General features: G+C 40.2%; 1 protein-coding gene across 1 annotated transcript; it reads left to right on the top strand.

The window, feature by feature from the left end:
* Nucleotides 1-7,241: 7,241 nt before the first annotated feature.
* LOC130425767 (butyrophilin subfamily 2 member A1-like) lies at nt 7,242-11,437 on the top strand. Its single transcript, XM_056752147.1, has 2 exons — nt 7,242-7,403; nt 10,633-11,437. Exons 1-2 carry the CDS (start codon nt 7,242-7,244, stop codon nt 11,221-11,223), a joined length of 753 nt encoding a protein of 250 aa, XP_056608125.1. The 3' UTR covers nt 11,224-11,437.
* The last annotated feature ends 1,962 nt before the right edge of the window (nt 11,438-13,399 follow it).

Below are 13,399 nucleotides of genomic sequence, written 5' to 3'. Positions count from 1 at the left end.
ACAGGCTGGGCAGAGCAGCCCTGCCTCTTAGGCCGGGAATCTTGAGTTATCCACACATAGCTCTGTCCGGACCTAGTACTACCGGACGTTTTAATTCCCCCACTTGGGCGGTTCCGTCCGATGTATCCTCATGTTGGTTCCCACCTTGGCATGACCTCCCCAGTTGGACCTCCACCTCCCGGTTAACTACCTCAACTAGGCCGCGGCCCGTGAGGTCCAAAGTTAGAGGCTTCCAACCGTTTCTAAAAGCTCTGGGACCCTCTACCCACCTATCCACTGGAAGGTTACAAATTTCACGAAATTTGTAGGTTAGGTTTGTAGGTTTCACGAAAGCGCTCACGTCTGACATGGCCAGGCTTGTCAACATCGTTTCGATGAGATTGTAATACGGCACAGCATTGTGGCGAGTTTTAATAGGAACACCATCTGTCGGTTCGACACAACATCGAGAGACCGACAGAAAGGGAACGTCTTGGTTATGGATGTAACTTCAATCCAATCATCCCTTCTTGCCACAAACAGGTGCCGACTGCTGCAGCAGTCGTGAAAGGCTCTCAGGCTCCGAAAAACAAAAGGCGAATATATGTGTAACAAGATTCAAGTAGGGAAGGAAGGAGTCGGGAACCGGAAGACATTTTAAAACATTTAATAAAGTAATATAACAGCCGGCGGCCCCTCACGGACGACTGCCGGCGAACAACAACACAGTAAAACATAAATACATATACAAACACTTCGGGCCCGGACCTCCTTCCTCGACGGTCCGGTCACTCGTTATCTAATCTAGTACAGTATGCAGCACGCCGTCTCCCTTTATACCAGGATATCCGGGGGCTGAGTCCGCATGCAAATTTTATTCGCCAATTTCATTGGCCTGATTCAAAACCAGTCGAAGCCATAGTTTCTCAAGGGCGAACCCCATCTTTCGGTTCGACCCAACGTCTCGTTCCCTCCATCAGGGAACTGAGGTTACATCCGTAACCAAGACGTTTCTCTTTGAAGATTTCCCCTCAAGTCATTGTTTAATGTTATTAAAAGTTATTTGCAAAAGGCAGACAAAATGAATAAAACATTAATTCAAATCAAGCTTATTTCAATTTGTCATCATATTGAATTTGTTTTACTGTATTAATTAAGTGTATCATTTGAATGCATAAATACTTTTGTATTAAGTGTATCTTCTGCACTGGAAGTGGAGATTAGAGACAAAATGTGTTCACTGTAGTGTATTTCGGGGAACTATGAGTTTGATTGTAGTTAATCATCACATTAATGATGATTAACTATACCTATGTTATAGACTTTATCGGATTCGGCAGACCTGATAAAAGCGACAAACTAAATTCACTCGTCCATCATATATCAAATCTAAGAAATATTACTTTCCTGGCCCTGGAAACATAAAACTCTAACCGCAGTACCGCCTCAGATATTATAACGAAATCAAGCAGTTTAAGTGACGTTAATACGTGATAAAGAGACACAGCAACAATTCAATTGTAGATGACAAATGCGGGTCTATTGACTACACTAAAGGGAAAACAAACCGACTGACTAACAAAATAACAAATGCTAACAAACAAAACACGAAACATAAATGCAGTAAAGACTGGTAAGAAATACACAAAGTAAAGAGTGGCAGTTTTACAAACAGCTATTCACATCTGCATGAACCATCGAGGACAATCTCCTTGTAAAAAGGGGTTAAAGCTTAAACGCAGCTATTTAGGATCTAGTTGGATACTTGCATTAGTTTCTTGAGTGTGCTGGGAAAAGTTCTGTGCGCGTTGAAAAGGTTCTCAGAATAGACTATATGATTTACAGTAGACTATATGATTTAGTGTTAAAGAAGTTACTTTACCTTTTTTTAATGTTCTATCGATGCTGTTTTGTTAAACATTTGTGTAGTGTTTTAAAGCTGAAACAGGAGGTGCATTTGGATCAGTGTTGTTATATCTTTTGAGCGCTCTTATTATGTGAAACATTCAGCTACTGTACATTTACATTTATGCATTTGGCAGACGCTTTTATCCAAAGAGACTTACATTGAGTTAGCCTATACATTTAAACATAGGTATTTGCCATACCCTGGGATCGAACCTACAACTTTGCGTTGTTAACGCAATGCTCTTACCACTGAGCTACAAGAAAGCTGTACACAGCAGGATTTAACATAATGAACTTACTTAGTTAACTATTGTAAGATTTTATAACTAGATATTTTGTATATTGTTGTAACAAATCTCAATAAAATGGAAGGAAGGAGGCGGGAACCGGCAAACATTCAAAACATTTAATAAATTAATATAACAGCCGGCGGCCCCTCACGGACGACCGCCGGCGAACAAAAACAAGGCCGGGGGGTACCCCCGCGACTGTGCAAGCTCCCTCCCCCTCCTTCGGGGGGGGGTGGGGGGTATGCAGCGACGAGACGAGACAACGGAGACGGGAGCCCTCGGAGCGACCGGAAAGAGAGAGGGGAAAGAGGAAAAAAATTAAAGTCCGGTTCCCCGACATGCTGCCGCTCGTTCCTCAACCAGCCGGAGTACTCTCCTTCGCGGTGCGTTGCGGTGGCCCTGGGGCTTCGGTGGACGGCTCGACCGTCCCCCTGGCGGCCGGCGGTGGCTCCTCCTTTATCTGGGAGTCGGGGCAGGCTCCCCGTCCCCTGCTCCTCCCCCTTGGGCGGACGGACGCAGGCTCCGGCCTCTGGCAGGCGGTGGCCGCACTCGGCACTTCCGCCTCCTGCTCCTCCCCCTCGGGGGACGGACGCAGGCTCCGGCCTCTGGCGGACGGCGGCAACCCCCCCGCTCCCGCTTGGACGACAGCCACCCCACCTCGACCCAGGGGCGCGGCAGCAAAGGTCGCCGTTCCACCGAAGCTTTGACGGTGGCCGCACTGTGCACTTCCGTTTCCCCAGAGCCACCGCTTCGGGCAGCCACTGGCGGACGCCCTTCGTCCGCGCTGCCCGAACTCTCCGGCACCGCGAGGCCACTCGGCGGTGAGGACTCTCCGACAGCATGTCTCTCCTTCCTCCCGGGTTTCGGCACCACTGTAACAAATCTCAATAAAATGGAAGGAAGGAGGCGGGAACCGGCAAACATTCAAGACATTTAATAAATGAATATAACAGGCGAACAAAACATGAACATAAATATAAATACAAATACAAACATAACATAAGTTCGGGCCCGGTCCTCTCTCTTCGACGGTCCGGTCGCTCGTTCCTTTTATATGCTCCCATCTCCTACGTGATTTGAGGCCGGTGTGCGCACAGCTGGCGCTAATTCACAATTACTCACCGGACTCGAACCACGGTCTCGCCCCGCCTACTCTACTACAATTGTATTCTGTGTTTTCCTGAGATGTTACGTGATATTGTGTACTTTACTTTTACAACAGTAAATTTATCGATTTACTAGATTTCCTGTCAATCAATTGTCCTTTTTTCTTTTAAAATGTGTTCGATATATTGAGACAAAAACTTACTGTATGAATCTGTGTTCTCTCCATTTAATCTCACCAGCTGCATTCCAAAAATCCAGTTTAAGTTTGCTTCATTATTTTATAGCCATACAACTCACTGAGCACTGAAAGAGTAAACGTTAAGAGTACTCTGATGAAGGACTTTACAAGTGTTTCATTCAGTCTCAATCCTGGAGTGATGACATCACTGTTAATGTCACTGTTGAAGGTGAACAAAACCACTGAAAACAAACACTAAATGAGTAGTTTAGTGATGCTGATAATGCTTTTGTTTCTAGTGGTTTTCTCATCCTCAAACCCATACGACAAGAAAAGTATTTTTTTCCTTACCTTAATGTGAGGTTTGCGACACAAGTTGTTTTGTAATATTTTTGTGATCAACTTTCACTCTTGTGTTGTGTTTTGTATGGTTGTGTTTAGATTTAGGGTGGCGTGGGGTTAGGGGATCCAAAATACTTTCAAAACCATAAATATTAATAAAGTTAATGATAATAAGCTGGTGCAGCTGAAGGGAGCTCATCCTTAAGATGTAACTGTTGGTCGTCATAAGATGTTTCTACAAGCAACCTACAGGTTGGAGGACAGTCTCTGTTTTTCTGTTGTTAGAAGAACAAAGGTTTTATAAGTTCACAAACGTTTGTTGTCAGAAAACACAATAAACAAACATTGTTTCATTCCTGTCTTGTGTAGCTGTAGGCAGTGTTCCAGTCATCACTGTAGATGGGTTTGATGGTTCTGGTGGTCTTCGTCTACAGTGTGAATCTAAAGGCTGGTATCCTGAACCTGATCTTGTGTGGCTGAACAGTGAAGGAGTCACTTTAACATCTGAATCTCCAGACACACACAGAGATGACACAGATGGATTCAGTGTGAAACACAAGATCACTGTATATAACACTGACACTAAATATTACTGCAGAATGAATCATCACATGATGGAGGCTGAGATGATCATCCAGTGAGTACAGATTTCTGTTCTGTATTTCCTGTGATCTCATGATCATCTGAAGCAGTAGAAACATGAACATATTCATCATTTAACTCAATATAATCACTGACATTAGCTAAAGAGGTTTCAGGAGTCTCAGTGATGTAATTTTGATCATTTGCTTTGACATCTTAAAAGGCAATTATTGGTTTCAGGAGACATTTTTTCGCCCCCCCCCAAAGAAACTAGTGCTTATACAGGTGCAGGTCATATAATTAGGATATCATCAAAAAGTTGAGTAAGTAAGAGACACGACACACACACAGCGATGGTGCAAGCAACCCCAGTGGGGCATTTATTATAAAACTTAAAATACTCAGTCCAAAAAGGTGACACCTGGGGTGCTCGTGACGTGCCATCTGCCGTTCTGTGTTCGTACAATCCGGTCCTTCGTGTTTTCCCTCGCTGGCCTCTCTCTCGCTCTCACTCGGGGGTAAGAAAGACACAGCGTTTGGCGTTGTCAGCATCAGGACCCAGAGTGCTGGGAGCACGCAGCTTTTATGCCCGGAAGCTAATCAGCATCAGGTGATAACGCAATCAGCGTTAGCTGTCCGGCTGTAGCTGCCCAGGCGACACTGATCCTTTAAATGGTCTCAGTCTAGTTCTGTAGGCTACACAATCATGGGGAAGACTGATGACTTGACAGTTGTCCAAAAGACGACCATTGACACCTTGCACAAGGAGGGCAAGACACAAAAGGTCAATGCAAAAGAGGCTGGCTGTTCAAAGAGCTCTGTGTCCAAACACATTAATAGAGAGGCAAAGGGAAGGAAAAGATGTGGTAGAAAATGTGTACAAGCAATAGGGAACCGCACCCTGGAGAGGATTGTGAAACAAAACCCATTCAAAAATGTGGGGAAGATTCACAAAGAGTGGACTGCAGCTGGAGTCAGTGCTTCAAGAGCCAGTATGCACAGACGTATGCATGACATGGGTTTCAGCTGTCGCATGACGCCACTCTTGAACAACCGACAGCGTCAGAAGCGTCTCGCCTGGGCTAAAGACAAAAAGGACTGAACTGCTGCAGAGTGGTCCAAAGTTATGTTCACTGATGAAAGACAATTTTGCATTTCCTTTTGAAATCGGGGTCCCAGAGTCTGGAGGAAGAGAGCAGAGGCATAGAATCCAGGTTGCTTGAGGTCCAGTGTAAAGTTTCCACAGTCAGTGATGGTTTAGGGTGCCATGTCATCTACTGGTGTTGGTCCACTGTGTTTTGTTAGGTCCAAGGTCAACACAGCCGTGTACCAGAAAGTTTAAGAGCACTTCATGCTTCCTGCTGCTGACCAACTTTATTGACATGCTGGTTTCATTTTCCAACAGGACTTGGCACCTTCACACAGTGCCAAAGTTACCAGTACCTGGTTTATGGACCATGGTATCCCTGTTTTCAATTGGCCAGCAAACTCGCCTGACCTAAACCCCATGGGGTATTGTGAAGAGGAAGATGCGATATGCTGGACCCAACAATGCAGAAGAGCTGAAGGCCACTATTAGAGCAACCTGGGCTCTCATAACACCTGAGCAGTGCCACAGACTGATCGACTCCATGCCACGCCGCATTGCTGCAGTAATTCAGGCAAAATGAGCCCCAACTAAATATTGAGTACTGTACATGCTCATACTTTTCATGTTGATACTTTTCAGTTGGCCAAGAATTCTTAAAATCCTTTCTTTGTATTGGTCTAAAGTAAAATTCAAATTTTCTGACATACTGAATTTGGGGTTTTCATTAGTTGTCATTTATAATCATCAAAATTAAAAGAAATAAACACTTGAAATATATCAGTCTGTGTGGAATGAATGTATACATTATACACGTTTAACTTTTTGAATGGAATTTATAGAAATAAATCAACTTTTTGAAGATATCCTAATTATATGACCAGCACCTGTAAATAAACATGTACATCTGTCTTTAGGGGTCTATTGATGATGATGATATCTGAGGGTTCCTGACATTAAGAAACAGTTTTAGATCTTTTGTACATGTTTGTTGTTGTGAAACATAATCTGTACAGCACTTGAGTTTACATGTAAAATGTTGCACTAAAATATTGTGTTTTTGTTTATATTTATAATGAAACATTGAGTTATTTTAGACTGTATACAGTGAGTCTCAGTTTTGTTTTCCAGGTAAAATGTTTCACTCTTGGAGATCTTCAGTGATTCTGATATCAGTTGCTGTTGTTCTCTGTGTGATCGCTGGAATACTGATCACTGTGTTTCACTGGAAACAGAGAGGTAACATTCATGTGTTTGATCATATTTAATATATATAAATACTGTATATAGTGTTTGACCTTTAGTTAGTTAGAAATGTTGTTTATGTCGTCATTGAGCATCTCATGGAGTGTGTGTGAATGATGTTTGTTACAGTTTCAAAAAAACATCATGTAGGTTTACATTCATCTTATCTTCAGTTAAACACACATTTGAGATATTTCACTTCTCAAGTTTTATGATCTGTGCTGAAACTAAACTGAACACAAGACATACAGGATCAATACAAGACAATATAAAAACACCATCATCACATGAGAGCAAACCTGTAAAACATAGGGTTTGTTTGTTATTCCTGTTGTTAAGTCAAAAATATATAATTTCAATGATGTTTTCTCTTCAGAACTACAGAGAAAGAAACAGAGAATACAGAGTGAGAAACAGAGAATACAGAGAGAGAAACAGAGAATACATGATGAAGACCAGAGAATACAGAGAGAGAAACAGAGTGAGAAACAGAGAATACAGAGAGAGAAACAGAGAATACATGATGAAGACCAGAGAATACATGATGAAGACCAGAGAATACATGATGAAGACCAGAGAATACAAGATGAAGACCAGAGAATACATGATGAAGACCAGAGAATACATGATGAAGACCAGAGAATACAGAGAGAGAAACAGAGTGAGAAACAGAGAATACAGAAAGGTAATTTTATTTCTTGGCTTTTTAAGTGATTGATAAAATTTTGTTTGGTCAAGTGGGTATTTGATTATTAAAATGATAAATAGTAAATTTTATTTGTTTTTACATGTTTCTTTTGTATTTTCTTTTTCTCTATGTTTTACTTCTGTTTTTTCTTTTCATTCAATTTTCTTGAGAACGTGAGACACTTACATAGAGAGAGAAGAGGACTGTAGAAAGTGGTGAATTGATTTTAATGTCTTTATTCGTTTAATTGATACATTATTAAACATTTTATATTTGGGTTTTTCTCTGTGTAACTCAATGCTGTCTGTGTGTTTTTAGTGACTCGTGTTAAGAAAGTTTGCAGGTAAGTGAAAGTTTGATCAGATGATTAAAGTGTTTTAGATCTACAGCTGTTACAGGTGATTGTTTGTGATCAGAGGAAAATAAATCACCAGTGTGTCAATGTGAAGTGATCTATAGGATCTTTATCAGCGTCTGAACCCGTGAACATGATTTACTGATTCATCACCTGATAGAGACACAGAGTTACTTTATTAACTGAGCAGACCATCAAACCTCATAAATCTTATTATCTTGATGTGAACTGATGCTGTGACTGATTGTCACAGGTAGCCACGGATTAATGACGATGCACTTCACAAAAGGTATAATCCAAGGGTTTTTATAAAAATGAATCCAAACAGACAAACCCGGGAACAGGAAAATCGGGAACGACAATACAATGTTGACATTACATTAACCGACACTGAACTGAGAAACATACAGGGCTTAAATACAAATGCAAACTCTCGGGGAAAACAGAATCAGGTGCGGGACTCATTGGTAATAACGAGGGACAGATGAAAACAGTTGACAATGCAAAACCCTTGGGAAACACAGGCAGGGGACAGGCTGAAGTGTTACACTCATGACGTGAGATAAGAATCATAATGCCCATAACTCTGATTTATCCTATAAATGTTTCACAATATTTAATTCACAAACAGTGATATAAATTCAGGTGCTCAGTACATAAATGCATACATTCAGGTTTGTTTAATGTAGTGTTTGGTGTAATATAAGAAGTCATTTTTAAAACCATATATAAAAGTTTATTTTAATGCAGTTTAAATGTTATGTGGTTCGGAGTTTTATGATGCAAGTTCTTAAGAAACCAACATGATCTCATGGGAATTATACATATTTTATGAGGTGCTAAATCTTATGAATTCGTGGAATGTGAATTGTACAAAAACTTATGATCATTAGAAAAAAGTAACGATAAAGTTTCACTCCTAACACCACTGAACACAAGCTTTTGTGAGATTATGTGAAGAAAACAAAACATCAGTTAAATTCACATTTATTTCTGAAACACTATTACAGTTTTGTTACAAAGCAGCTGTACAGAAAATACATTTGATAAAGACATCAGAAAATCTAAATATTTAATAAGGAAAATGTATTATTATATATCTTAGGATATACATCAGCACCAGATATTGTCTATAGGATTGTAATCTTTCTATTCAATTATAAAATTGTCATGCAAAACATAATCTCAGGACTAAATACTGACTTGAGAAATTCTGAATGTAAAGATGACTGAACTGATGACAACTGCATCAATTTAAACCATTTAATTTACTTGAAAATAAAACACTTTTATTTATGCTCATAACCGATTGACTTGAGTCAGTTTTTCAGAGAGGTACTTTAGATCTATTATCCGTTACAGACCGGCTTTTTATTTTATGTTCGTCCATTTTTCACACCCTTAGATAGGGGGGCTGTGTCTGATGTCCTTATTAGTTAATTAGTCCATCACCTAATTCTGTTTCCCATGATTACGTTTCCCCATGTATTTAAGCCCTTTGTGTTCCTCAGTTCCTTGTCTGGAATGGTTTAGGTTCAGTCAGGACCTTTCAAGTCAAGAAAAACCCAAGTCAAATTGAAGACACATAATCTTTTATTTGGCAGATTTGCTTAATTTACGTTTGGTGGTATGGCTCTGTTCTAAATTCCCCATCCTTCTCATGAGCTCCATGAGAAGTAAGATGGGGAGGCAGCAGCATCTGGGGTGACTCTCCCGGTTTAGCTGGGAGAGCAGCTCAACCCCCCCAAACAAAACCATACCAGGCAATCCTCTATGGCTCTTCTTACTAATCGGAGAGCCAGCAGGGGAACAAAATGAGCGGTTTATGAAACTAGATTTACTGAATTTCTCATTTTATTGCCTTCCCAGACAATCGCTTGATCCTCGACTTTATTCATATGGATAAAAGCATCTGCTGAATGAATTAATTTGAGGGGAGTTGACTAATTTGCAAGAGCATGAGAAGCGTAGCAATAATTTCAATGTGTATAAAATATTCTAGTAAACAGGCCCGATATAGCTGAAGCTGTATGTAGAAAGGTTCAATAAAAGGAAGGAAGGAGGCGGGAACCGGCAGACATTTAAACATAGACATTCAAGCCCCTGACGGCCGACTGCCGGCGAACCTAACAAACCAAAACAAAAGATACTTAGGTAAAATGTCGGCAGCCACCTCACCGTTGACTGCCGAACTCAAGAACAAACATAAAACATGTTCGGGCCCGGTCCTCTCTCTTCGACGGTCCGGTCGCTCGTTCTCTTATATGCTCCCAATCTCCTTCGTGATACGAGACCGGTGCGCGCACAACTGGTGCTCATTAACAATCACTCACTGGTCTTGAACCACGGTCTCGCCCCGCCTACTCCACTACATACCCCCATACTCTACCATACCCTACATAGAACAGGTCGTCGTTCCACCGAGGCTTTGACGGTGGCCGCACTGTGCACTTCCATTTCCCCAGAGCCAATGCCAGAACTCTCCGGCACCGCGAGTCCACTTAACACCAAATAAAGGCCACTATGATGGATGTAAAGGCATGATTTTAAAGGCGTCTGAGATATCCGCCTTGGCTAGCCAAGCACCTCTCCCTGCTTGCTTAATGAATTTAATTGCGTCTTTAAAAGACTGAAGATTTACTCTTAAATTCTTAAAGGAATATTTCACCCAGAAAATGAAATGAAACTCATAATTCACTCGTCCTGATGTCATCTTAGATGTTCATGTCTTCTGTTCTTCATCTGAAGACAACTGGAGTAATAATAATGTCAATCTTGACTCTTTGTAGAGTTTATTGACATATGTTTATTGTTCTGTAAAGTGATTTTGGTTTCTAGAAAAGGACAAACTAATATTATTATTCTCATCATTATGACATCATTCATGTGTGTAACAGAATTATTTATATTTTAACAGTGAACGTGACTCTGGATGCTGATTCAGCTCATCCTCGTCTCATTGTGTCTCATGATGGGAAACAAGTGAGATATGAAGAAAAACAACATGTAGGAGTGAAGAATGAAGATAAAGGACAAAATAACAAGTTTGATGAATGGTTCTGTATTGTTGGAAATGAAGGATTCTCTTCAGGGTGTTTTTATTATGAGGTGCAGGTGAAGGGGGCAGATTGGTGGTGTGTGGGTGTGACCAGAGAATCTGCTCAGAGGAAGGGAGAGTTATATGTGGATACTAAGTATGGATACTGGACCGTGGGTTTGAGTGGTGGGCAATATTATGCTGGTGACGTTCATCGTCTTTTTCTGAGTGTGAATCCTGAGAAGATCGGGTTGTTTGTGGATTATGAGAAGGGTCGAGTCTCATTTTATGATGTGAAGTCCATGTGTCATATTCACAGTTTTACTGATCAATCTTTCACTGAGACTCTATTTCCTTTTATACATTTGGGTTCTAAATATTTTTACAGCTCTGTTCCACTCATCATCTGTAGTGATCTCTTATGAGATCTGATAAACATCTGATCTGAATATGAAGTGAGGAGAGAATAACAGACAGAGAACAGAATAAACACTTTCATGAACAACAGGATCTTGTGATTATAAATTCAGTTTTAGGATTAAAAATGAGGAAATATAAACTCTTGACTTCAGTTTGTCTTTAATGATGTTAAATGTGGTCAATAGATGAATGTGTGTGTGAGACTCAACATTATATCAGTATATGAAAACATTTAAGAACACGCTGTGATAAATATCTGTGTCAATGTGAGACATCTTTCATCTAATAACACTTCAGAAATAATCTCTCTCTTTAATGTCTTTATTCTTCATGACTCTTCTGTCTCATTCTTAATTCATCATTAAATCTTCAGCATGTTTTTTCATAAACATTCACTTCTGTTCAGAAGTCTAGAGTCACTCATTCTTTACATTTTAGGATAAAAGTAAACTTTCAAAACTAGATTAACTCAACTCAACTTTATTTATTTAGCGCTTTTTACAATTTTCAATGCTACAAAGCAGCTGTACATGAGACATATGACTACAAGTAAAACAACTAAAGTCATATACCTGATAAACAAGAAAAAAGTGAAAACAACAAAAGACAGACAAACAAATGCTCCACACACACAATATGCAAACATACACACATTGACATAGACACACACACACAGTCAAGGCACACATTTGAGATAAAGGAGAAAGAACCACAGGTCAAATATTACACGGACTATAATATCTTATATGCAATATTAATTATATCTAACGTCTGAATTCTCAAGCAGCCCCCCCGGCCAGGCAAATAGTGCAAAACAATATGCAGACAGTGGCAAGGATCCCAAAACTCCAATCGAGAAAAAAAACCTCAGGAGAACCCGGGCCCAACCAGAGGATTCCAGATCCCCTCTGGCACAAGCTGCTGCCTCTGCACAAGCTCAACAGTGCTTGCACAACAAGGCTAAATAAAAAATAAATAAATTTAATAAGGTAAATTATAGATTTAAGATTATCATTAACAATCTAATAGCATTTGAAATGTTGTAGGAAAATCATGTCAAGTTGCTGCGTCCTTTATACAGCTCTATCATCTTAGCTCTTGTCAAGTCACCGCTTCCCATTCTCAGCTTTGCCATCAGGTCTGGTCATGAACTGTAACCTTTGAAAAAAGAGACAAGACTGGCTGAGAGTAGAGTACTGTTCTGCACTCTTTAATGCAACAAGTACATAATTTGTTGTTGGATGTGTTCCTTTTTCCGGTTGATCTAAATAATGCAGCCTAGATCCTCTGAGGATTAATATTATGGAAGTGTAGTGTATGCAAGATTAAAAAGATGAGTCTTTAGTCTAGATTTAAACTGACAGAGTTTAGGAGAAAAGGATCTATCACCTGCACTCGATTTTGAGATTCTAGGTATTACCAACTGACAGGACGCCTGAGAGCATAATGTACGTGGAGGACTGTAATACAATAGAAGTTCATTCAAATACTGCGGCGCTAGACCATGTAGGGCTTTATAGGTAATAAGCAAGATCTTAAAGTTAATGTGATGCTTTATAGGTAATGAGTGCAAGGTTGACAGAACTGGGGTTATATGCTCATACTTTTTTGTACGTGTAAGAACTCGAGCTGCCGCGTTTTTAACAAGTTGCAGTTTTTGTAATAGGCCTGCAGGGCAACCACCTAAAAGTGCATTACAGTAATCTAGTCTTGATGTCATGAATGCATTAGTTAATTTCTCTGCATCTGACAGTGACAGCATATGACGTAGTTAAGATATATTCTTAAAATGGAAAAATGCTATTTTACAGGTGTTAGCGACATGGCTCTCAAATGACAGAGTACTATCGAATACAATGCCAAGATTCTTAGCTGACGACGAGGATTTTATGGAGCATCCGTCAATAGTTAAGCAGTATTCTTGGTTGTTACGTATGGCGGTTTTCGGTCCAGTAAGTAACACTTCTGTTTTGTCAGAGTTCAGAAGTAAAAAATTGTTACTCATCCAGTTTTTTAAATCAACTATGCATTCCTTTATTCTATAGAACTGCTGGGTTTCATGAGGCTTTGAGGAAATATAAAGTTGAGTATCACCAGCATAACAGTTTATCCTACACATTTTAGATAGGTATTTGCAATCCCTTAGGATCGAACCCACAACCTTACGTTGTTAACGCAATG

Source organism: Triplophysa dalaica, chromosome 7, assembly GCF_015846415.1.
Source record: "Triplophysa dalaica isolate WHDGS20190420 chromosome 7, ASM1584641v1, whole genome shotgun sequence".
NCBI lineage: Eukaryota > Metazoa > Chordata > Actinopteri > Cypriniformes > Nemacheilidae > Triplophysa > Triplophysa dalaica.
The sequence above is the reverse complement of the archived record's forward strand: the minus strand, read 5'-3'. Positions and strand labels throughout refer to the sequence as shown.